General features: G+C 42.6%; 1 protein-coding gene across 7 annotated transcripts in view; it reads left to right on the forward strand.

The window, feature by feature from the left end:
- The window catches only part of OPHN1 (oligophrenin 1), an 84,154-nt gene that overhangs the window by 11,877 nt on the left and 44,465 nt on the right, over positions 1 to 27,812 (forward strand). For all 7 annotated transcript variants that reach the window (XM_072124424.1, XM_072124423.1, XM_072124427.1 and 4 more), the window contains exon 3: positions 26,586 to 26,681. In XM_072124424.1, coding sequence (XP_071980525.1) covers positions 26,586 to 26,681 — 96 coding nt within the window. The remainder of the gene's footprint in view (positions 1 to 26,585; positions 26,682 to 27,812) is intronic.

Here is a 27,812-nt window from a genome sequence, read left to right on the forward strand (position 1 = left end):
CCACTGTGTGCTGAAACTCTCTCTTCTGCAGTGACATTAATATTAGATTACCCCCGTCATGGTGCAAGGATCTAGGAGGAGGTGTCTCTGGTTTATCATACTTGATTTTTGATGATAGATTTTCTTTAAAGGACACCTGTCATCAGGTCTCTGCCACTAGTCCTGTCACCTCTACCTGTGGGAGCAGCTCACAAGGATCCCATCCCAGCCTTTATCTAGTTATTTCATACATTATTCATTGTAAAATCATCTATTCTTTATCATGTAAATGAGGCTGGTCACATGGTCAGAGGCAGCGATGTCACCCCTGTTCCCCCTCCCCTCTCCTCCCCCTGCTCATGTCTGTGTGTAATGTATAGTAAAGCATGGCTAGTGTGTGTGCTGCATCTGCTGACATGCTGCATCCTCCTAATATACAGGTGAGACACAGACATCAGCTACACATGAATCTGACATGTTCTGCTGTAACATGGCTGCCTGGAGCTGCTGTATCTCTCCCATATACACACACACACAGGCTGCAGGGGGCGTGGCCACCAGCACCAGGAAGCACATCATTATACAGCCTCACACCATTATACAGGCTGTCAGTCAAGCACTGGGGGTGTGGCTGTGCCTCCCACTCATGAATAAGGTGGACAGCTTGAATATGCTAATGCTTCATTGGACATTTCACAGGTCATTTGCATACAGCTTTAGGACCTCATTGCTTAGGTTTACAGGCATGTAGAGGGACAATGAAGGGATAGAGGCAATGCTCTCTAATGGCAGTTTATGAAAATCTATTTAGTTTAGGGGGTTATTTTGCATGACGGGTTCTCTTTAAGACTTCTAAGAACCCCAGTGATCGACATATACGGAAGTCCCCTTAACCTGTCCCGAATTCCGTCCATCAGTTAGTGAGAACTGGACCCCATTCTCTCGATTGGTAGGGGTTTGTTCTGTGATTTCTGGGAGCCTCAGCAGTTTTACCTCAGCCAATCAGATTGTCGTCCACTATCCTGTGGATAGGGGTTAAAGATCAGACTTGATATCAGACTTGATACAACCCCTTTAAGCCCCTTTAAGGATGATTTCCAGGCTAACAAAATCATAACTTTTCTTCTACAAACAGCGCCACACCTCTTCATTGGTTGTCTCTGGTATTTCAACTTACCTTTTTAACCGTAAAGTAACTAAGTTGCCATGCTAGACAGGATCCTTAGATGTGCTTTAGAAGAAAGCGGCCATATTTTTGTAATCCTCTACAACCTGTTCAATCTCTGTACTGTACATTGCTGCTTAATAAGATAGCGATGTGCGAAAAAGAGCAGACGGAGAGAAAAGTCAGAAGTTTGCTGTTTGGTACGACTTATAAATAGTCTATCAATCCATCCGGCTGTAGAGGAAGCCTATCAGTCTGTCACATGGCTGGGGCTGCGTATGTTACACAGCTCCGCCGCTCTCGTGTCGTGTGGGGGCTGCCGAGCAGGTGGAATGAGACACATTTTTCCATCTGGCTTTTGCATTTCTTCTTTTTTTTTATATTTTGCACAATCTAATTATACAACATAGAGAACATTGCGCAGCCAATAGGAGCCAAGATGTCATCTGCTATTTTAGATCTGGAAGCAGTTGTTGCCATGGATATTTGTACATTGCAGGTAAGTTGGAGTGATGTCTATGGAGCTGCACTGCAGTGGATTCTCACGCCTTGCGAATGTCTACAGAAATATCGGATTAAGTAACTTTGCAGTATTGATCCCACAGCTCCTCTACAGATCTATCCATGGTTACAGTCCATCCTGTTTTCGTATGGGAGCCGAATTCTAAGACATTATGCACACATAGTGGGTACGGATAGTCTTCAGACCTCTTTAAATTTTTGTCTGCTACCATATAGTATGGTACAACAGTATGGCAGGATATCGGGATTTTACTTCTCATTTATTTTAATGTGCCACTGGCACATTGTAACAAATGGCCAGATAATATACAGCCTCAGGTCTTACGAAGACCCGAGGGTGTCATGGAGACGAGGAGTCATTTACCAGTGATTTACCGTGGCTGGCAGCTTTGCCGCTGGCGAACGATAAACCCCCGCAATCAGTTCCAGCAACTTGTATTGAGAGGGCTCAGCCTGTGATACGTCACATGTCGATTAGTGTACACTCTGCACCCCATCTTGAAAGAAAAAAATCTAGAAATGTAGTTATTTTTGCTACATTTATCAAATAAGAAAAACTGAAATATCACATGGTCATAAGTATGCTGTGACACTCTAATATTGTTCATTTCTTTCTGATCCACGTTGAGATGGTTCTACTCCTTCATTGGAGTGCGGTTGTGTGGTATGTGTGGAGAAAACCAGGCACTGCTCATCACCTGCCAAATACAAACCAAACAGTGACACATGGTGGTGGCAGCATCATGCTATGGGGGAGTTTTTCAACTGCAGGAACAGGACCACTGGTTGCACTTGAAGGAAAGATGAATGCGGCCAAGTACACAGATATCCTGGATAAAAACCTCTTTTAGTGCTTTTCAAGTGCTCTGAGCCTCAGACTGGGCCAAAGCCTCACCTTCCAACAAGACAATGGGGCATATTTTTCATACGCTGGTGCTTGTGCGCCAACGTATGATAGCCCCGCCGCTGCATGTTCGGAGCCCGATACATCAAGAGGCTTCCGCCTCTTGATGTATCGGGGCAGCCGGCTGCACAGTGATTATCCTGCGCTAGGCATGGCCTGGCGTAGAAAAAAGTACAGCCGGCAACTTATGAAAAGTCACCGACAGCAGCTAGTGCACAGGCGCGGGGACAGTAACGCCCGGTGCCGGCCCACTCCTGGCCGGCCGCGCCCCTCCCCTTCACGCCCCACTGGCGTGAAGGTGGCGGATCGGGGCAAATAATCGCAAAAGCTAGCAATAAGCTAGCATTTACGATTATTTCAGGGCCTTCAGAACATCTCTGTGACCATTCCTGACTGGTGCAGCCAGAGCCCTGACCTAAACCCAATGGAGCATCTCTGGAGAGACTTGAAAATGGCTTCCACCAACGTTCTCCATCCAACCTGAGGGAACTGGAGAGGATCTGCAAGGAAGAGGCAGAGGATCCCCAAATCCTGGTGTGAAAAACTTGTTGCATCATAATAATAATCTTTATTTATATAGTGCCATCAAATTCTGCAGCTCTTCCTAAGAAGACTCATGGCTGTACTAGCTCAAAAGCTGCTGCTACTCAATACTGAGCCAAGGGTCTAATTACTTATGACCATGTGATATTCCATGTGGTTTTCTTGTTTAATAAATTAGAAAAATATCTAAATATCTTTCTATCAGGATGGGGTGCAGAGTGTACATTAATGAGCAAAAAAAGAGCCTTTTGGATCTTACCAATTGACTGCAATGTATCAAAGAATAATACATTTAAATGGGTCTGAATACTTTCTGTATCCACTGTACACACATAATTTGTCTGTGTGCCATCCGTGGATTCAATGATCAGCTCGTGAACAAATGCTTTTCCATGGGCTCGCACACACGGCCGTGTAATCTAGAAATAGTTAATCTCCCAGATGACGTCTTACCCAAGGGACACATCAGACCTTATTTGGGCACCAAAGATGATCCTTATTGCACACATCAGTGGCTTCCGATTTTCCCTTGTTCTGCTCCACTGTTTTGCAGATTTTTTTAAATGTATTACTAGACAAAGGGTTAAACAACATTCTATTCTACAAAGTTAGTAATCGGTGAGGGGTTGTGACTACCTCTTGCTTATACGCATATTAGCAGATAAGTAATGGATGAAGATAGGTACATGCAGTGAGGGTAGATTTTAGTATAAAAACCTCTAGGACTCAGAAAATGCTCACTCATTGTATTGTATATAGCGTATCTGTTTGGTCTGTTTAAAACAAATATTATTCATTACTGATACAGACGACCTGCTGCATGTTTATCTAGAAGGCGTCCAGGGCCGAAAAATTCCTGCACAGAACACTGACACTTCCCTTTGTAGGAGGCCTCGTGTGGGAATAACTTAGTTACATGTGTTCAGTACTGGGTGTAAGGATGTTCCTTTCTGCAAAGGCTGATTTCCACTCCTGCCGTGCCCAAAATCACCCCATTGTACGCTTCATTTTGGTTGGTGTCTGATGTGTGATACCATAAGCCTTTCTAACCAGTTCCTTACTGTGCTACAGTGTATATAGTGAATATACATTTTTTATAATAATAGTATATTCTATCAGTTGTCTAATTTACCTAGTAAGAAGGTTCTATCTTCCATGAAGTGTGATTCCGTTACTTCACAAAACTGCCTTAGAGAACAGATCTTTGTATGGCCATATCATCATGTCAGGGGGCAGATTCACACATAAGATTAGGGCAAATAATGACATTTTGTGTGACACAGGACGCTTGTGTCTGAACATTTCTGCTTCCTGCAATTAAGGGACACATCAATAGGCTTATGATAGAGTTACTACATATAACTGAGTAGCTGGCCGAGTACATTCTGATCGGTGGGGGTGTCAATGATGGGATCCCAACGGATCACAAGAATGGGGGTCCATTGCCTCTGGTTGCACCTGGTGGTAATCGGTCTCACATGTAGGCTGCCCCTCCATTCACCATGTAGGGAACTGACGGAGATGGCTAAGCAGGGTGCTCGTCCCAGCCATAGATTTCTAGAGCAGCTAAAATGTCACTTAAAAAGACTTTCAGTATTAGACTGATTATAATAATAATCATAATTCCTTTATTTATATAGGGAACACAGATTACGCAGCGCTGCACAGAGCTTGTCAAAATCAGTCATTGTCCAAATGGGGTTCACAATCTAATCAACCTACCAGTATGTTTTGGAGTGTGGGAGGAAACCGGAGGACCCATAGGAAACCCACACAAACACGGAGAGAACATACAAACTCTTTGCAAATGTTGAGCCTGAGACTTGAACCCAGATCCCCAGCGCTGCAAGGCTGTAATGCTAACCACTAAGCCACCATGCCGCCCTAATTAAGGGACTTGAGGCCTCCATATTGCCTCAGGTTGGCTGTCACTAGAGTGACTCAAATAATCTGATTGCAGGGGTCTGACCACTGAAAAAGTGTCACAAGTACCTTGAATTGTTCTATTCCTGCTCTGGTAGTGCCTCGGAAGTGATAGGAACAAGGGTCTGGCATGCACCCCTGTGTTCATATGTGTGTAGAGGATAACCTTATTTGTATGTAACCACTTGATATAGACTTTTATTGTTTCCAGTTATATTATTATTATTATTATTATTATTATTTAGCATCTTCTTACAGAAAATGTGTTTTTGATCACTTTGGCAGGGAGCTAAAACTTTGTAGATTTAACGCAATAAGCAACGTGGATGTCCTTCTTGAACATGTGATGGACAATGGAATTAGGCAGCAGTTCTTTCTCTTTCATGCTTTATACTGACTATTGTGTACGTGTTATGTAGACACCAATACATTACAAGAGTAATAGATTAGAACGTGATAAGACGGAAAACTAGTAGTAACAAAGTGAGATCCTGGATACCGTAATCTCGTAATCTAGTGGTGTCCTTTCCTTGTACTTTGTGTAGTATATGCAGTACATGTATGTAGTAGCATTGATGTCACATGTGTGAAGCCCGAACCTCCAGACATTACACATAAAAATTCGGCTTATATTCACTGTCAGCAAAAACACAAAGTACTTTTACTTCCTCCTTCCAGATTTCAGGCAGTTTCTGACCAATTCATGGAAATTTCAATATGTATATGTAAAGTGTTGAAAGATGCATCATATGTGGAAGGACATTGTATAGCATGCTGCACATAGAGACTTGCATGTTTATTGTAAAAGTTAGAAAAGAGTTCGGTGTTCACCTCTGTGACCCATGTTTATTGTGAGTTTTGCTGTTTTGAAATACACAAATTGTTAAGTTAGACTTGCCTATTGTACGGTGCTGTCCTTTACCTGTGCTACAGTACATGAATGGTTCTGTTCTCTACCTGTGCTACAGTACATGAATGGAGCTGTTCTCTACCTGTGCTGCAGTACATGAATGGTTCTGTTCTCTACCTGTGCTACAGTACATGAATGGTGCTGTCCTTTACCTGTGCTACAGTACATGAATGGAGCTGTTCTCTACCTGTGCTGCAGTACATGAATGGTTCTGTTCTCTACCTGTGCTACAGTACATGAATGGTGCTGTCCTTTACCTGTGCTACAGTACATGAATGGTGCTGTTCTCTACCTGTGCTACAGTACATGAATGGTTCTGTTCTCTACCTGTGCTACAGTACATGAATGGCGCTCTTCTCTACCTGTGCTACAGTACATGAATGGCGCTGTTCTCTACCTGTGCTACAGTACATGAATGGCGCTCTTCTCTACCTGTGCTACAGTACATGAATGGCGCTGTTCTCTACCTGTGCTACAGTACATGAATGGTTCTGTTCTATACCTGTGCTACAGTACATGAATGGCGCTCTTCTCTACCTGTGCTACAGTACATGAATGGCGCTGTTCTCTACCTGTGCTACAGTACATGAATGGTTCTGTTCTCTACCTGTGCTACAGTACATGAATGGCGCTCTTCTCTACCTGTGCTACAGTACATGAATGGCGCTGTTCTCTACCTGTGCTACAGTACATGAATGGCGCTGTTCTCTACCTGTGCTACAGTACATGAATGGCGCTGTTCTCTACCTGTGCTACAGTACATGAATGGTTCTGTTCTATACCTGTGCTACAGTACATGAATGGTTCTGTTCTATACCTGTGCTACTGTACATGAATGGCGCTGATCTCTACCTGTGCTACAGTACATGAATGGTTCTGTTCTCTACCTGTGCTACAGTACATGAATGGTTCTGTTCTCTACCTGTGCTACAGTACATGAATGGTTCTGTTCTCTACCTGTGCTACAGTACATGAATGGTTCTGTTCTCTACCTGTGCTACAGTACATGAATGGCGCTGTTCTCTACCTGTGCTACAGTACATGAATGGCGCTGTTCTCTACCTGTGCTACAGTACATGAATGGCGCTGTTCTCTACCTGTGCTATAGTACATGAATGGTTCTGTTCTCTACCTGTGCTACAGTACATGAATGGCGCTCTTCTCTACCTGTGCTACAGCACATGAATGGCGCTCTTCTTTACCTGTGCTACAGTAAATAAATGGTGCTATTCTCCATTTTACTTTTATTTACTTTTATAGAAGAGAACTTGCTTTGTGTCTTTATTGTGTACAACCAGCTTCTTCTCAGCTGGTAGTAGACTTTGACGCCTTTAATGCCCAATGAAGTGATGACTGTAGTCAATGAAGTATTTAGGAGGAAGTACAGAACTGTCTTCCTCAACTCAAAAGTGTTTTGCAATAAGATCTAGGGTTACAGAAGTACAAGACCAATGCTGTTAATATATTTGTTGCATTTTTTTGCTGTGCGGTTATAGAAGGGATAGGCATCGTGGCTCTTGCTTTCAGTTAATAATAATAATAATCTGTGTGTATATAGCGCCATCATATTCTGTAGCGCTTTACAAATCATTTTGTCAGATACTAGGAAAATTTCTACCATTGTGGAAAAAAACAGATACAAAAAGGTTTATAAAGGCAGATTTACTGTTAACAAAATGTTGTAACATGCAATTAGGAATATTATAATAAATTATTAACACAATGTGCCATTAATGTTCTCCTGCAGTATAAACCGCTAATACTAAGACTATAAATGGCCATTAAGAGAAAATACACAGATAATTACTAGAAATCTTTTTCACAAAAAATGCATTGGCCCAGATTTACTAAAGCCCCTGCGCCAGTTTTCTGTCGGACTTTGCACATTCTTTTTATGTGATCACCCACCCAACATAAAATATCACCTCCAAATTCATGTTAAAATGAGCTGAAAAGGGTTTTATATTTTGTCAGAGTCAAGCTCAGAGGCTGGAGGGGCTAGTTCTAGTTCTAGATTACAGGAGAGAATTTCTTCTTTCATATTGCATCTGATTGCCCTTTTAACTGCTGTATTTCCGGTTCCGTAGTTTACAGAACGACTGATGTTTTTTGAAAAAGAAAATCTCCTTTCATCTGATACCATGGTTTTGGCTGCTACAGAACCCAAGGTATAGGCATCTAAAGTGATGCTTCCTCTCCAACATCTGAATCTCTGGCAAAAAATTACTTTTCTTTATTCATTTTCGCATGAATTTGGAGAAGTTTTTTATAGGTAAAGAGGAAAGATTTTGCATAAAAAAGGTTACGTGCGGTAAAAGCTGGTGATCGGTATGTCTTAGGCTACATTCAGACGAATGTATGGGGGACGTGTATACGCCCAATATACGCCCCCCATAGACAGCAATGGGCGCACACCGCCCAAAGGGAGCTGCACGGTGCAGCACACGTGCGCCATATATTCCTATGGAGAGGGGCGGGGGTGACCGGCGCTCATTTCCTTCTCCTCTCCCCGTGCACCGCCGTGCTACGGTACGGTCGTCTGAATGTAGCCTTAGACTTGAGTTAACCCCCAGAGCTATGCCATTCCGCTGGGGCTGAGGTCTAAGGTCTAAGTTTCCTTCCATTTTTTTTTTTTTCATTTTCAAGAAAAAATATTCATGTGCCCCCCTCCCTTTTCTATTGAAGCCAGCCCAGTAATATGCTGATTGAAGAGCAATTACAATGCTATTTGGAAGCTATTCATGTATGTACGGCACATTAATAGGAATGAGTCAATAAGTGAAGCTCTACCCCTTCTATAATCCTACTCTGAATCATAGATGGGGGAGGGCTGTACTCGGAGCATATATCCACAAAGGGTATATGGACCTGTATTATTATGTGTGGGTGGCGAGTACCTATAGTTTCATAAATGTTTTAATGTAGGCAGATGAAGTGTTGATCATTGAGGTAGTGGATACACATCTAAGGGTATAGAAGTGCTCCACTGAGTGATTGGATTTTCTTACTATTGACCTGAATGTTGCACACTTATCTCTCCTAGGGGATTCCAACAGAATCTCTGCTCACACCTGCATTCAGGTTCCATGACAGAATCCGAATGTATATACAGGCAGATTGCGTATAAGATAGGTTAAGTTGGATTTGTATGTAAGTAGGAGCAGGTATGTTTTATATTTGTAGCTTGCCATAGGAACAAAGATTATCAATAAAACACCTTACAGCTAATCATTACAGCCTGGGACTAAAGTAATAGCATCTATAGAGCTTCACCAGAGGTCACAGGGGGCAGAGGGGTCCGTCTGTACCTAGGGGTCCGCCTGTACCTAGGGGTCCGTCTTTAAGTCGGGGACCACCTGTAGTTTGACTAAAGCTTTCACTTTCATTTCAGTGAACTTTAACAAAATTCAAACATCACAATAAGACAGATGTGTTTTTTTTTTATTATGGATGAAGGATTTTTTTTAGCTTTGAAAACCCCTGGGGGGTGGACAAAGGGAAAAGATGAAAAATGAGTCGTCTGCTCTGACTCCCACGCCCTAGTGTCCGTTCTATCTCACACTCCTGGCTGAGTCTGAAATGCTCCACCAATCACTGTCTGTGGCAGTTAAAGTAGTTATAAAGTGTGCAATCCCTTTAAAAGTTTCCTTAGGCCTTTTTATTTTATAACAATATTATCTCGGTATACAGCGACATCTCTGCCCCAACATAGTCACTGTTATAATTGCAAATTTTTGCATTGCACAAGAATATGCGATTATTTCACTGCTTCTTCACCAGAAAACTGGCATAGAAACCGTGGCCAATATCTCCCAGTGACTGGTAAGAATCATGGTATAGCTGGAGGCTTATAATATCACAAAGAGCGTATACAGAGTTTACTGAGTTTTGCACATGTTGCAGCAGATCAGTATTGACATATGATAAGCTTTCTGATAATTCTGTTACCGTATATACTCGAGTATAAGACGACCCGAGTATAAGCAGAGACCCCCTAATTTTACCTCCAAAAACTGGGAAAACCTATTGACTCGAGTATAAGCCGAGGGTGGGAAATGCATTGGTCACAGCCCCAGTAGTATACAGCCAGACAGCCCCCAGTAGTATACAGCCAGCCAGACAGCCCCCAGTAGTATACAGCCAGCCAGAGAGCCCCTAGTAGTATACAGCCAGCCAGTCTGCCCCCAGTAGCACACAAAACATACTTCAGGCAGGCAGGCGCATACTATGACGCGGCCACTGCTGACGTCATAGTATGCGCCTGCGGCCGGGAGATAACATGGCTGCGCCCTGCAGGCTTTTAAAGAAGACAGAAGAGGAGCTGCGAGGAAGAAAAAAACGGAGCCGCTCGGACATTGGGGGAGCCATTTTTTGTGCTGAAAAACTCGGCTTATACACAAGTATATACGGTATATGGAAAACTTCCTTTAACTACAACAAGAAAAAAGAACTTATAAGGATTAAAGGTGATAGGGAAGAATTGGGGTGGGGGTGCACCATTTAATATTTATTTAAACTGTCCTACAAATACAGTCTGTAATATGTCCAGTTTGGGAATGTTTTCTGAAACCTGTCCAGCTATATATTTCATGGTGGCTGAGCTGTTGGCAATAAACATGGTCACTACAAAGGTATAGGATTGGGACGTGATAGGCTCTTACGAAGATCATCCTGATCCATGTGTACAGAGTACAACGCAACTCAGATGGCGCCAGCAGTGAAGACGTTGTAGATGGGAAAGCAGCAGGGTAGTTCTTGCTGGTGGCAGCCCAGCGGAAGTGAAAACAGACTCTCAGCTTCACACTCAGAAAAGTAAGGTCTCATTGAAGTGGCAGAAAAAAAGGGTCCACACAAAGAAGATGTTGTATGTAGGACAGGCTGAGTCTGCTGAACAAGTATGCCCTTGTTTACCTTCGCCAAGAAAAAAAAAGTTTTGGAGGCAGCAGGGTCTGCAGGGCCAGATGTGTCCTGACATGAGCCGGGGCGCTGGCCGGTATCACACAGAGCAATGACTGACCCATCCATGGAGCTTCACAGTCACCTATACAGGATGTACTAAACCTATTACTGCAAAAGCTTTATATTATATGGTCACTACAGTTGCAGGAATAGTCCATGGATAGTATATAAGGAACACCACTATTTCTGGCCTTATATACTTAGCCACTTTACATGATCAAGATATGTCATTAACCTCTGTGGTTCTGCCCCAGACCTGGTCCTGGCAGCACCATGAGTCTCGGCGCTCCACATCACATGGAGTCACAGCCTTTGGATAGGGATTAGGTTACATTGATGCAATAACGGAATAAGCCCTTTTTTTATACAGGTTGAAAATTTTGTGACCCTTCATCTCTGACAAGTACAAGAATATCTTCCCAAATTCCTTTTTCCATTATAAGGTCAAGCAAGTTTGCTCCACACGTGTGCAGTATTAACCAGTCTGAAGTAGACCTCCTGGACTCGGCATGTCAAGTCAGCAGTTCTACCTTCGGGCTAGTAGGTCCACCAGACACTTGTCTATGTAGTCACTCTAAGGCTTACGTGATACAATATTATCTCATTGCATTTCCAAATTTTATTAGCCCAAAGCCAAAGAATTGCACCACTCTTGATAATTCCATAGAAATTATAATAGTCATAGGAAAAAAACACTGCCTGCAACATTAATCCAAGTCCCAACCCCGACCAGGGGAGCACCTGCAACACAAGAGAACTTCATGGGGAACTGAACGTTTGTGTGTGTTCACACATGGGTGCTTCATGATCAATGACTAAAGCTCACACTTTAGATGAAAACAATTTGTATTCTGTGTACGCAGAAACCAGCAGTTCTTAATAGAAATAAGATGTTATCAGCCGCAAGCAGCCAAGAGCCCTGTGCGGTGACTGTAAAGAAAGAACATGGCAAGAGAAAGTGGATATAATTTCCATGTCACAGCTTTCTTAAATCCTTTTTGGCCACCATAAAAGATAATTTTTTTTTTCCCAATAAATGAATTGTGTTAAGAAATAAAAATTTAGAAAAATACCACCTACCTTACTTCCCCTTCCATTCTGCACTGATCACTCTCTCTGTCTTAAATCACAAGTAATTTGCTGTTCAGTGCTGCTGTATAATGTCCTCCATGCTGCTATTGATGTTATGGAGAATTGAGTGGTATCTCCTTTTTCTCTGTGTGCAGTGCATGGAAGTCATCATAGCAGCTAGAATACTATATATACAGATTTTAGAATGCTTTTCCAAGTCTTTTGGAGGATATATATGGGTATATACATATGTATAGTAGTATATACATTCTGGTGTCAGTTACTTTTATGAAATAGCTTTGATGAGGTAAAACGACATAGGGTTAATGTTAAGGATGTTGTAGAGGGAACATGAATTTCCACCCTGGCCAGTTGCAGATCACGAGGTGTTACTGGAAAATCCAAATGTATTGTTCCTGTGTTAAGCCAAAGACTGCTATATACATAGTAACACCAGCTGATGTGGAAAATTGTAGGTTTATCAAGGTTAACATTTTGCTCATTTACTGTTCGAAAAACAAAATTCACCCCCCCCCTAAAAGGACATCAGAAATTCAGGAGAATCTTAAGGGAAATTAGCAATTCCTTCCTGTCTGCAGTTAATGGTTTTTCTTCAGATTTCCTTGCCCCTTGAGCCAGTTTGATACATCCTTGTAAAAGTCCCTATTCATAATGTGTTTTTCTTCTTTCCCTTTCAGTTCTGATGGTAGTTGTCTCCTAGTTATGGCCACACATGCTAGCTTGTCTTCACATGCCACCACATGCTACAGCTTCTACTAGTAAATGATACCGTTCTAGGAATAAGTTGTCCATTTTATAAAAAAACCCCCTTTCTTTCCTACCACCGGGTCTTGGAAACAGTTAAAGGGGTTTTCCCACAAAGGAAAGTTAGGCCCTATCCATGGGATATGGCCTAACTTGCTGATCAGTGGGGGTCTCATTGTGAGACCCCTGCAGATCACAAAAATAAGCAGTCCATCTGACCCATCGCCGTTCCTCAGACTAATGGAGCAGAATGGTCACGCACGCATGTCTGCTCTATTAGTCTGAGGAGCAGTGGCGTAACTTAAAGCTTTTGGGCCCTGGTGCGAAGTCTGTGCCAGGCCCCCGACTATAATGTATGGTTTATAGTACTAGTCTTCTCATATGGGAAAGTGTCACCTTATGGGCCCCCTAAGCTTCTTGGGCCCGGTTGCGACCGCACCCTCTGCACCTCCTCTAGTTATTCCCCTGCTGAGGAGCGACGAGGAGTCTGACGGACCGCTTGTTCTCGCGATATACAGGGTTCTCAGCACTGAGACCCTCACTGATCAGCAAGTTAGAACTTTCCTTCATGGGAAAACCCCTTTAAGTTACCTCTGAACTTTTGAGGGAAAATCATTAAACTACTTAGCCGATTAAATCTGCTTCCTAGTGTTTTGAGACCTTTGTGCGTCTTTGGGAAGTAATGGAAAGTCCAGACTAACTAGATGAACAGGAATTTGGAATTTCGCCTTTGATCATTTGGACACCAGGGGGTTAAACTAGTTGCTAGCATTGACATTGACTTTGCTTTTTTTTTAATGCTGCCAATAGCTAACTATAGTGCTATTCCTTATGTTCACACATGGAGGCTTATCCTAAAAGGTTATCAGAAAGGTTAGGTACACCTTAATTGTGATATGTGTTATTACTGTATATTTTCTTCCTCTTATGTATACACTGTAGAAAGTTATTTATTACTCCTTTATGGTCAATTTCAGCAGAATCTAGTACATCTGCAGGTACGTAGTATAGGAACGAAATAAGCACCGTCTTCAGCAGTTCCATAGGCAGTGAATGGATCTGCATATTATAATTTATTATTTTTATTAATAGAGCAGCATTAATTCCATGGTGCTGTACAAACAGAAAGGGGTTCACATACATTACATTAAGACAAGTGTCAGGGCTGGGAGTCTGTGGACTTTCTGGACCACCACGGGAGATGGTACTAGCCGACACCTGGGACCAGAGTCTAAGTGGTACCAGGTCTTCACCAGAGCCCGCCACAAAGCGGGATGGTCTTGCTGCGGCGGGATACCACCAGGTCGTTCCACAGGTGCAACTTGCCCGTGGTGGCTGCTAAGGCAGTAATGCAGGAGACCGTCTGTACCCGGGGTGACAGTGGGAGAACAGCACAGGAAGGCACACTAGGACTCATGTCAGGAAACACAGGAGCTGGCACACGGACCAGGAACACAGGAACGGACCGGCACACGTATCAGGAACACAGGGACGAACTGGCACACAGGACAGGAATGCAGGATACACAGGAGGGCTTCCACTTCAGGGAAATGGCTTGAAGATCCGGCGGATTATGATGGGAGCCACCGGATTAAATGCAGCCCTGGAAGTGGCCAGCGGCAATCACCTGTGCTCTGGCCCTTTAAATCTTGCAGTACCGATGCGAGGGGCCTAGTCCGGACGAGAGCGGGAGCATTGAGAGATAAGTCCATGGGAGCAAGGCCGGGGCAGCGGAAAGAGGCATGGATGCACCAGCGATCCGCGGCATGGATTGCGGAGGTGCCCGTGACAACAAGAACACATACAAAACTACAGTGATCAGGAGACAAGCAGAAGGAGGAACCTCCCTGTGAGGGCTCACAATCTATATGGGAGGGAAGATGGAGACATGAGGACACAGGCTCATTCTATTTACACAGATGAATGGGACTTCTTAGAATTACAGGCAGTCCCCGGGTTACGCACAAGATAGGGTCTGGAGGTTTGTTCTTAAGTTGAATTTGTATGTAAGTCGAAACTGTATACTTTATAATTGTAGATCCAGACAAAAAAAAAATTGGCCCCAGTGAAAATTGGAGTTTAAACATTTTTTGCTGTAATGGAACAAGGATTATCAATAAATCTTCATTACAGAAACTCTACAGCTGATTATTGCAGTCTGGGACTATAGTAAAGCATTCAGAAAGCTTCACCAGAGGTCAGAGGGGTCTGTCTGTAACTATGGGTTGTCTTTAAGTCGGGTGTCCTTAAGTAGGGGACCGCCTGTATAGATAACTTCTAGCCCTTGGCCCAACCCCTTTAACTATGGAAGCAAATTATGATCATAGATCTCTTTTAATAGAGCACTAGGGGAACATGTGACTGTGTATTCTTTCGATGACTATCCTTTCATCATTATTCATATTCATACAATTGCACTTTTTTCCAGCTGTATAAATTGTATAGTTCCAAATTTCTGGAATGTTTCTATAATAAATCACATGATGTTAAACAGAAATGAAATAGGTTTAACAGATTTTGCATCTGACCTTTGATGTTTCTTGACCGGGTTGAGGAAGCCCCAGTGTGTTCCCTCTGTTCTGCTAGGACTTGGAAGATCTTTCAGTACAAGCACTAAATGAGAACCAGGTTTCCTAATTTAGTATTTTGAGTTCTTGCTCTTTTGCAATACTTTTGGTAGACCCTTTGCCTTTCTGCTATTTGGAGAGATCACTATCAGACCAATGTTCACTGATGATGATGATGCCTGACTTTCTTATTTGGACGCTTGTCAGGGAAAGTACCACCCACACTTCTCACCGGAGACCGCAGGCGAAGCACGTGCCCCTTCATCGTTCATGGCTACATCATAGCATGTGCTCTCCACATGTAGAAATCCAGCAGCATTCCAGCGTGGATGGGCGTTTGTAATTGTGTATTTGGAGTTCATGGTAGCACAGTTTCATTGTCCTGAGAACAAGACCATATTAATTAATTTTTATCCAGGGTTTCCTAAAGAACATAATGTGACGGCTCTTTTTGGAACGTTATGTTGCTACCTTTTCCAAATTGATCTTGCGCAACTAAGTAATCAATCTGGCGGTATAATAATTGCGTACTACACCTAATAACTATTTATGGGATAACATAATTAGGAACTTCTGAAATAAGCTTAGCATTCCGGGGAAAGTGATTCAGTATTTGTGAGCCTGCCCTAATATTTAGGTGTATCAAGTAAGTAGCAGTTTCATCATATATTCTCTATAATTATAAAGGATCATGTTCGCCGTTGTATTATAGCTTTGTACAACCATGATGTACGTAAAGGCTATATGTTGCTTACTCTACTTCTATATTTATCCAGCGGAACAAAAAAACCTGCAAAAAACCTGCCACATGTTCCATCTGATACCACTAATCTAGTGGAGAATCGTTCATTCTACTATAGTTCTATGTCGCCATTCATTGCCACTCAAAGATCCTATGGCACCAGAGGCTTATAAAGGCATGTATATGAGACCAACGCCGACTCTTCCCAGCCATGAAACTTTCAGATTACCTGTTCTTGCCCTGTGTGTGGAGTCTATATTTCTCTACAAAGGCGGTCTCCAACCAACAGGCCGCGGCTCAAGACCAGGCTATGGAACTCCGACGGCAAAAGAACTTAAAACCAACAAAAATACTTTGGCACTTGCACTTTCCGCAGCTCCTCTTCTGGTCTACTTCCTGGCAGAGTGGGCAGAAGCACCCACGCACACATTATGATGATGCGGTATGTGCGCGCAGGCAGAGGTCATAGACGTGCCTCTGCAAGAAAGCTGCGAGAGTCATGAGAAGAAAAATCGGAGGTAATTTTTGAGTTTATTATTTTTAAGGGGGCTCTGCTGCAGACATTTCATTAATGGGGGGACTAAGCTGTGGACATTTCATAAGTGAGGAGGCACTGTTGGACATTTTAATAATGAGGAGCTCTGCTGTGGATATTTCATTAGTGAGGGGAGACTGCTGCTAGACATTTCATTGAAGAGGAGAGGCTCCTGGACAGTTTATTAAAGAGCACTGGCTGCATTCCCACCCTAGTCTTAATCGTGAGTCAATAAGTTTTCCCAGTTTGTTTTTGTGGTAATATTATTGGCTTATAGATGCCTGGGCTTATGCTCTGGTCAGCTTATACTCTAGTATATAAAGTATGTATATTCTATTACTACACAGTGAAAGGCTAAAGACAAGTGGATGTTATACCTGTGTGGGGGAAGCTATAGAAAAAGGGGTATTATAATGTCCTCTTTTCTGTAGCCCCACTTCTTGTAAATACAGACAAAATAAAAAGGGGGCTACAGAAAAGGGGCAGCTGTAAGAAAGGGAGCATTTTAGATTGGGGGAAATGGCACATTACAGGCGGTCCCCTACTTAAGAACACTCGACTTACATACGACCCCTAGTTACAAACGGACCTCTGGATATTGGTAATTTATTGTGCTTTAGTCCTAGGCCACAATCATCAGCTGTAACAGTTATCAATGGTGTCTGTAATGAAGCTTTAGTGTTAATATTGATTCTTATGACAACCCAACATTTTTAAAATCCAATTGTCACAGAGACCAAAAAAGTTCTGGCTGGGATTACAATGACAAAGTAACAGGTAGGTGGAAGGTCCTTAAAAATGATTTCAGAGATTTAGGCCATAAGCTCAGGGCAAGGACCTCAAAGGTAATTTTCTCCGAAATACTGCCTGTACCACGTGCCACACCAGAAAGGCAGCGGGAGATCAAGGAGGTAAATAAGTGGCTCAAAAGTTGGTGTAGGAAGGAGGGGTTTGGGTTCATGGAGAACTGGGCTGACTTTTCTGTGGGCTACAGGCTCTACAGTAGGGATGGGCTGCACCTCAATGGGGAGGGGGCTGCTGTTTTAGGGGAAAAAATGGCTAGAAGGTTGGAGGAGTGTTTAAACTAGAGACCTGGGGGGAGGGCAACTACACTTGTGCAGGGCAAATAGACGGTGTACATAGAGAGCTGGGAAGAGCCATAGTCCATGGGGGAGGAAGGGGGGCTGGAATGAGATTGGGGAATAAGGACAAAAGGAATACGGACAGGGAAAACCATATAAAGTGTATGTACACAAATGCCAGAAGCCTCACAAACAAAATGGAGGAACTGGAACTCTTGATGTTGGAGCGGAAATATGATATAGTGGGTATCAGCGAGACATGGCTGGACAGTAGCTATGACTGGGCTGTTACTATAGATGGTTATAGTCTTTTTAGAAAGGATCGTATAAATAAAAAAGGGGGAGGGGTTTGTTTATATGTGAATTCTTGCCTCAAGCCCGTCTTGCGAGATGACATCAGTAACGCAAATGTGGAGTCCCTATGGGTGGAGATAAGAGGAGGGAAAAATAAAAATAATTATTTAATTACTAGGGGTTTGTTATAAGGCTCCAAATATAATGGAGGCAGCAGAGGAAATGCTGATAAGTGAAATGGATGCGGCTTCAAAGCATGGTGAAGTACTTATCATGGGGGACTTCAATTACCCAGATATTGACTGGGTGGCAGAAACCTGCAGGTCCTTCAAAGGTAGCAGGTTCTTGTCAACAACAAAAGACAATTACCTGTCACAACTAGTCCTGGAGCCAACAAGAGGGGGGGCACTGCTGGACCTTATCCTTACCAACAGACCTGATAGGGTATCAAAACTACAGGTTGGGGGGAACCTGGGGAATAGTGATCATAATATCATTGATTTTGTATTACGCTTTACTAAGCACGTTAGTGAAGGGGCAACCAACACTCTAAACTTCAGGAGGGCAAATTTTCATCAACTAAGGGAAGACCTTAAAGGCATAGACTGGGATAATGCTCTCAAAGACAAAAGCCCCCCCCCAAAAATGGGACTTTTTCTCATATATTCTGAAAAAGTCCTGTGAGAAACACATACCTTATGGGAAAAAGCATAAAAGGAACAACAAAAAGCCTATGTGGCTAACTAGTCTTGTAAGGAAAGCAATAAGCGAGAAAGATAAAGCGTTTAAGGTGCTAAAACGTGAAGGTAGCGATGAGGCATTACAGGATTATAGAGAGAAAAATAAATCCTGTAAAAAGCAGATAAAGGCCGCAAAAATAGAGACTGAAAGAAATATTGCCAGGGAGAGCAAAAATAATCCCAAATTATTTTTCAAGTATATAAATGATAAGAAACTATAAACAGAGAGTGTGGGTCCCCTTAGAAATAACATGGGGGTCATGGTGGAAGGAGATGAGGAAAGGGCCAATCTACTGAATGTCGCCTTCTCAACTGTCTTTACCCAGGAAAATCCCCTGGTGGAAGACACAATGAGGAATAATGTAAATTCTTTTTATAATGTCAACAGTTTAACCCAGGAAGAGGTACACCCCCGGGTTCTGCATGAATTATGTACGGTGATAGACAGACCGTTATTTTTAATATTTGAAGATTCACTGAGGACTGGTTATGTTCCACAGGACTGGCGCATAGCAAATGTGGTACCAATATACAAAAAAGGATCAAATAGCGATCCTGGAAACTACAGACCCGTAAGTCTAACTGCTGTGGTGGGGAAAATATTTGAGGGGTTTATTAGAGATGCTATCCTGGAGTATCTCACTGTGCACAACCTTATAACCCAGCGTCAGCATGGGTTTATGAGAGATCGGTCCTGTCAGACTAATCTGATTGGTTTCTACGAGGAGGTAAGTTCAAGACTGGATCTGGGGGACGCTGTGGATGTTGTATATCTGGACTTTTCAAAGGCATTTGACACCGTGCCACATAAAAGGTTGGTATATAAAATGAGACTGCTGGGAATAGGAGAAAATCTGTGTATCTGGGTAAGTAATTGGCTTAGTGATAGAAAACAGAGGGTGGTCATTAATGGCGCATTCTCAGATTGGGTTGATGTTACCAGTGGAGTGCCACAGGGGTCAGTATTGGGGCCACTTCTTTTTAATATTTTTATTAATGACCTTGTAGTGGGTTTACACAGTCAAGTTTCAATATTTGCAGATGATACTAAGCTGTGTAAAGTAATAAATACTGAGGTCGATAGTTTAGCATTACAGAGGGATTTGTGGAAGCTTGAGGGATGGGCAGAGAAATGGTTGATGAGGTTTAATGTAGATAAATGTAAAGTTATGCACTTGGGCCATGGAAACAAAAAGTATAATTATGTTCTAAACGGTCAATTACTTAGTAAAACTGAAGCTGAAAAGGACTTGGGGGTATTGGTGGATGGTAAACTTAATTTTAGTGACCAGAGCCAGGCGGCTGCTGCTAAAGCAAATAAAATAATGGGATGTATCAAGAGAGGAATAGATTCTCATGATAAAGACATAGTTCTGCCCTTATACAAATCCCTGGTCAGACCACACATGGAATATTGTGTACAGTTTTGGGCACCAGTATATAAAAAGGATATAGTAGAGCTGGAACGGGTGCAGAGGAGAGCAACCAGGATTATTAGGGGAATGGGGGGACTAGAATACAATGACAGATTACAAAATTTGGGATTATTCAGTTTAGAAAAAAGACGACTGAGGGGAGACCTCATTACAATGTACAAATACCTGAACGGACAGTACAAGGATCTCTCCAAAGATCTTTTTATACCTAGGCCTGTGACCAGGACAAGGGGGCATCCTCTACGCCTAGAGGAGAGGCGATTCTACCATCACCATAGACAAAGGTTCTTTACTGTAAGAGCAGTGAGACTGTGGAACTCTCTGCCGCAGGAGGTTGTTATGGCCGACTCTATGTACATGTTCAAGAAAGGCCTGGATGACTTTCTGGAGAGAAAAAATATCACGGGTTATGGGGATAAAACATTTATTTAATTCTTGAAGGTTGGACTTGATGGACTTGCGTCTCCTTCCAGCCTTATATACTATGATACTATGATAAAATATACAGTTCCGACTTACAAGATAGGGTCTGTAGGTTTGTTCTTAAGTTGAATTTGTATGTATGTAACCCGGGGACTGCCTGTATATGGGTTAGAGTTGGATATGGAGCATTTGCAGGGCACACAATTTTTTTCCAGGGACCGTGGTAAGGGAGTTACTTGACCACCTATTTTGGGTGTAGCTGAATACAAAACTGTTGGGTGCTGCTTGACACCTGTGCTGTAAAGGGTTTTTTTTAAAATAGCAAAAAAAAAGTTTAATATAGGGCGTACATTAGTGAATTTGCAACATTATAGTAATAAGGACAACAAATCCTAACATGAAGTCCATATTATAAGGAACTAGAATCTAAATTTTGCAGCAAAATATCATAGCAAAATAAAACATTGTAGTCATTCACTGACGGAAAACTGCTCTCTTGATATGAGGCGAGGAATCGAAAAACAAGCTTTATCAGACTGTTGTAAGATTTTTATTGTAAAACTATTAAATGTAGTTTTCTCAATTTAAACTATTATTTAATAACGCAGTCCAGTAACCCCTCTGCACTTAGTAATGTAGCCCAGCATAGCCCCTCTCCACTTAGTAATGTAGCCCAGCATATCCCCTCCCCACTTAGTAATGTAGCCCAGCATAGCCCCTCTCCACTCAGTAATGTAGCCCAGCATAGCCCCTCTGCACTTAGTAATGTAGCCCAGCATAGCCCCTCTCCACTTAGTAATGTAGCCCAGCATATCCCCTCCCCACTTAGTAATGTAGCCCAGCATAGCCCCTCTCCACTTAGTAATGTAGCCCAGCATAGCCCCTCTCCACTTAGTAATGTAGCCCAGCATAGCCCTTCTCCACTTAGTAATGTAGCCCAGCATAGCCCCTCTCCACTCAGTAATGTAGCCCAGCATAGCCCTTCTCCACTTAGTAATGTAGGCCAGCATAGCCCTTCTCCACTTAGTAATGTAGCCCAGCATAGCCCCTCTCCACTCAGTAATGTAGCCCAGCATAGCCCTCTCCACTTAGTAATGTAGCCCAGCATAGCCCCTCTCCACTTGGTAATGTAGCCCAGCATAGCCCCTCTCCACTTGGTAATGTAGCCCAGCATAGCCCCTCTCCACTTAGTAATGTAGCCCAGCATAGCCCTTCTCCACTTAGTAATGTAGCCCAGCATAGCCCCCTCCACTTAGTAATGTAGCCCAGCATAGCCCCCTCCACTTAGTAATGTAGCCCAGCATAGCCCCTCTCCACTTAGTAATGTAGTCCAGCATAGCCCCTCTCCACTTAGTAATGTAGCCCAGCATAGCCCCCTCCACTTAGTAATGTAGCCCAGCATAGCCCCCTCCACTTAATACTGTAGCCCAGCATAGCCCCCTCCATTTAGTAATGTAGCCCAGAATAGCCCCTCTCCATTTAATACTGTAGCCAAGCATAGCCCCCTCCACTTAGTAATGTAGCCCAGCATAGCCCCTCTCCACTTAATACTGTAGCCAAGCATAGCCCCCTCCACTTAGTACTGTAGCCCAGCATAGCCCCTATCCACTTAGTACTGTAGCCCAGCATAGCCCCTCTCCACTTAGCACTGTAGCCCACATAGCCCCTCTCCACTTAGTAATGTAGTCCAGCATAGCCCTTCTCCACTTAGTAATGTAGCCCAGCATAGCCCCCCTCCACTTAGTAATGTAGCCCAGCATAGCCCCACTCCACATAGCACTGTAGCCCAGCATAGCCCCTCTCCACTTAGCACTGTAGCCCAGCATAGCCCCTCTCCACTTAGCACTGTAGCCCAGCATAGACCCTCTCCACTTAGCACTGTAGCCCAGCATAGACCCTCTCCATTTAGCACTGTAGCCCAGCATAGACCCTCTCCATTTAGCACTGTAGCCCAGCATAGCCACATGCGCATTTCAGGACCAAGTAGTGTGATGTCACCCCTGTCGGTCCCCTCTCTATGACAGAGGCGACACCAATGGCATCATTGTGTAGTCGATGGCGCCACCTGTCATACAGAGGGCGCATACTGCAGTGACATCATGCTGCTGGGTCCTGAATGAGAAGCTTGGGGTTGCGGAAAGAGGAAGAAGTTGCAGGGAGCTCTGGAAGGTAACCATGTTTTGTTAGCAGCGCCTTCTAATTTGCAGGGCCTGATGGCGTCCACGGCGATCACCTACCCATCTTCCTATGGTTTCATGCCATTTTGGAGGAATGAAGAATCAGGCTGTTGCATTACGACATGTCCAGACCTTTTATTCCTTAGGGAGACAATTTACTAGTAGGTGTCTAGTAGTCACTTCTACCTCATCTCTTTGGAGAATGCAGGCACACTGGGCACACTGTGTGTGTATAAGGGCATTACAAGGGTAGACCTTCAGGGAAATCTACCAGCTCTACCCGCACATAATACACATTAACAGCACTTAATATGTTTCCTGTTTCCCAGTGATCTGTCCTTTAAGAGATACATTCAGATTTTATCTTTATGCAAATTGCATTCTCAGAGTCGGTGGTTGGTGCCTGTTATTACCAGTTTTCTAACTTCTCCACCACCTGATGTCTCATAGGGAAACCAGGCTCAAATATATATACCTTGACTCTAGTAAGATGACCCAACAAGCGACTTGTCCTAGATTTCTGTGCCCCTAGAAACCATCTTTGTATGGATTTTCTATGCTGAACAGTATGTGTCCCCAGTGCATTCTGGATCTCCATGAATTTGCTCCTGCTAGCAGCTTGTCCTCTGCTCCATCATGTCTAGGAAGCAGTTCTTTATTTAGATATGTAAAATTCCTATGAATGCTCCAATTCATGGCTCTGTGTCCGGGGGCTGCTGCTCAATGAAGCCTTTCATTGCTGTGCTGTGGACATAACTGAGGGGTGTCCCCCATGTAGAGGAGGCACGGTCCTCATATTGATTTTGTCTGTATGAGGCTCGGTGCCCCCTCACCCCAATTACCCTGTGCATGTAAAGGTCCCTGTAACCCATTCTTTTCTTTATATATCTCCACATATTGTAAGCAATTATATCATATAACACATAAAACATCTTATTTTATATACAAGTATTTTTGCAGTATTTTGTTGTAACCTCTGCCTATATAGAAAATTTAGTTTTTAAGTTTTTTGTTGATCCAAGGATGAGTTGATCTCTCATCCTATGGGAAATATACAGTGGGAGAATTTATGAATAGTGTCTAAAGATAAGACAGACAATGTTCTACTGCAACCGATTTTATCATGGTGACTGACGCAGATTAATAAATTCTACACGCTATAAGTCTGTCTGGTCTGACTTTATACCTAATCTTAGTTGGCAGCACGGTGGCTTAGTGGTTAGCATTACAGCCTTGCAGCGCTGGGGACCTGGGTTCAAGTTCCAGGGTCAACATTTGCAAAGAATTTGTATGTTCTCCCCGTGTTTTGCGTGGATTTCCTCCCACACTCCAAAACATACTGGTAGGTTGATTAGATTGTGAGCTCCATGGGGACAGGGACTGATTTGGTAAGCTCTGTGCAGTGCTGTGTAATTTGTGTGCGCTCTATAAATAAAGGAATTATCATTAATATTATTATTAGTTTACACCAGAAAATCCAACAAAATTCTGATGCATGTGCATTCTTTTTCATGCACGCCTTTTTTTCTGATGAAGCTATGGCCCCTTTCTAAGGCCAAATCATTTTATCATACAGGTCTTAAAACAGTTTAAAAACAGGGCTAGTGATCCGTGAGCGAATTCAGTCCGAAAAAAAAATGCTCCATACATTAGAGGTATTTCCTGTACTGAATCTCATATCATTGGACTCGTCTAAGCAGGTCAGTCCAGTTGGTCAAGGTTTGGTCTGGGAAATCAGCACATTGAATGTTTTCTCAGGCATTTTAGTTAGTTTTAATGTTTATTTTCTGGTTCTACACAGGACACATAGTGTAGGAGTATCTGAGGTTAAAGGCTCTCTGAAGTTACCACTGCTCTGCCTTGTTGACCGGGTGGATATATTGCTCACAAATGTTTAAGAGCCCGGGAAAAAAAAGCCAATGTAAGCAAAATTCCTGATTCAAATTTAGGTTGAAGAGGATTTAGACCAATTAGCCACCCAGATAAACTACATGTTAACATCTGAACCACTTCTACTTTCAGAAGAACCACCCATAACTGTTAAACTGCGATGGGGAAATTTGCTTTCTCCATTAAAGGCAAAAAACCTACAAACAGCACTTTTATAACTCTGTGCTTGACTCTGCAATCCTCAGTTTTCTACTTTTCTTTGAGGGTTTTCCCGAGACTAATAGGGTAGAAAGATCAAATTTTGTTACATATCACCAACAAAGGAAGGACTTCTTTGTATAGTGTCTAACAAGGGAGTGTCTATAATAGTTTAAGGAGATTCACAGTTTATGTTTCTGTTCCCCAGTGGGGTATGCAGTCTAATTTCTTGAGGAATTTCATTTCTGAAAATGTTCTTTTTCTTGAGCCTTGAGCTGGTGATGGAAGGGGCCCTGGTTGGGATAAAACCATCAGTGCATCTTTCTTACATTTCACCCTTTTTGTCTCAGTGGTGAGCACTCCTAGTTATATACAGGGTTGGCACCAGGTTTCAGTAGGCCCCTGGGGGAGAGAGAGCCTCAGTGGGCCCCTTTGCAGTGCTCACATGGCGGCATTTAGAAACTAAAACAGTCTCCTGTTCCCTAAAATATTACCTATTTTATCAGACCAAACAGCCCCTCATGGTAATTTTATATAAAGCCCCCCTCACTACCAATGGATTTATTAGATACAGCTCACCTCACTACTATGGATTCCATATGTACAGCCTTATATACCCCCCTGACCCAGCAGCTCTGGGCCTGGGACTTGCCCAGGTATACCCAGTCCTGGCCCCAACTCTGGATATATAAGTCAACCATAACCATGAGGCTGAGGTAGAGGCGACCATTTATTTTGGAGACATTGATACTGACACCCTGTTTATCCTGGATAAACATATTCATGGGTGTGGGACCTATTGCTAGAAGAGATCACTAGAGTAAAGGTCCTGTGTATCCCACCGCACACATTGATGCTGAGAAGAGAAGGACCTGGAGAAAATTGCCTTTTCTCCTGTGGGGAATATATCCCTCTGATATTCCTGTGTCTCCTGAGGACTTCCTGTAGGTGCATGATGCTCCTCCTCACTGGTGTAAGGCACTGCCCTGAGCACCAATGACCAACATAATTGCTTATGGTGCAGCATATCCCATTACTTATGTCCATTAACTACCTTCTACATTATGTACCTTTCAGCTTTTTTTTTACTATATACTATATTGTTAATTGTATAATCTGCTTTTAAAAAAATAAGCCATGAAATGCTTGTTCTTCCTGCTCCAGGCAGGTTTGTGACACCTGTCAAGCTATACATAGGACAAAAACTTCCTGTTACTATGACACAGCCATGTAAATAGACTACATGTTCTCAATGCAAATATCCCTCGCTGACTCATCCGTTGACCTCCCTATGAATTGTCTAAACTTTGTGCAGCCCAAGATGCCTTAGCTATAAGGGCCGCTAGAGTGGCCTTGTTTTTTTAATGCTGTCCTATAAATGTATATCCTTGGGGCTACATTAGTAACTACAAAGAGTTTGTATGTTCTCTCCATGTTTGTGTGGGTTTCCTCTGGTTTCCTCCCACACTCCAAAACATACTGGTAGGTTGTTTAGATTGTGAGCCCCATTGGGGACAGGGACTAATTTGTGCTCTGTGCAGCACTGTGTAATCTGTGTGCCCTATATAAATAAAGGAATTATTATTATTAATTATTATTATCTGCCATTGCAACTTTTCCCTGGAAACAGATATACATAATGACTGATTTATCAGTTCATCCCCTTATACTTTTGATTTTTGCAGTTATTACCATTGTGTATGAAATCTGCTTCTAAGACAGTCCTAATTTACCCAGTATTTCTATTTGTTTCTTTTCAGGCTACTCCAGTGCCATCCAGAAATTTTCCCAAACTTTGCAGAGCTTCCAGTTTGACTTCATTGGTGATACCATGACGGATGATGAAATAAATATTGGTAAGGATTTCTGGGATGTGTCCTGTTATTGACTGAAGTTTTTTTTTAAATTTCTTTATATTAAATATTTATAAGCACAAAAACATATATAAAAAACAACTACATCCTTTACAAACAAAAAAATTAATAATGAAAACAACTCCCCCCAGACAAAAACAACAAAGAAGGGAAAAAATCTGTAAAGTATCAGTGTTCCCTAACTTCTCAGTATAAAAAGATTAATCTTTTTCCCCTAACTCTTGCCAAGACCAGATTTCCTATTTCCTATTTAATTATGAGGTTTTCTCTAGGTTCTAATAAAGGACCCCTTCCAAGATTGATTTTTATTAACCTGTTTTCTCCATAAAATCAAGTTAGGAGTGGAATTACACATCCATGTTCTAAAGACAACTGCTCGTTCTACCATGAATAATTCCTTCAATAATGCCAATTGGTCAGTAGAAAGAGCCCCTGAAAGACTACCCCCATCTTCCACCCAGGGACTCGCCACACAGTGCTGGCAGGGAGCCAAGTAATGTTAAAGAAACAATTAAAAAGCTGTGGAATTATTCAGATGCACAACAAAGGCATATTTGAAATCAACATGCTGGAGGCTATTGAAACCTGTCATCATGTAAAATTGACCTTTCTGATGACAGGTTCCCTTTAAAGGAAATCCATCAACAAAATCCTGGACACTTACTCATAGATCGAGGTACCCTAACTGTGATTATCTTCTTATATTTTTTCTCCACAGTCTCTTTCCTTCTAAAATCAACTATTAAAATTATCCAGAAGCACTTCCCCCTCCCACCATGTGCTGAGACTTCCTCTGCTATAGTAAGATTACATAAGGCAGATCATGCTTGATTTTGATGGTAGATTTCCTTTAAAAAGACATTGTGGCACTGTGCCCAACCAAAGAGCCCATCACTTAAATTGACTTTCATCACCATAGATATTTCTATTCTTTTAACTGTAGATTTATATTGATGAGCAGGTAAGATTGATAAGGATCAGCTGATCAGAAGGCAAAAACATGGTTTTCAGACTTAGTGGCAGATGGCTCTATACACCGAGTAGTGGCTGAAGCAAGGAACTGCAGCTTGGCTACCGTGCATATAAATGGGTATCTGAGCTGAAGTAACCCAG

Source organism: Engystomops pustulosus, chromosome 9, assembly GCF_040894005.1.
Source record: "Engystomops pustulosus chromosome 9, aEngPut4.maternal, whole genome shotgun sequence".
In the NCBI taxonomy this organism is placed as follows: Eukaryota; Metazoa; Chordata; class Amphibia; order Anura; family Leptodactylidae; genus Engystomops; species Engystomops pustulosus.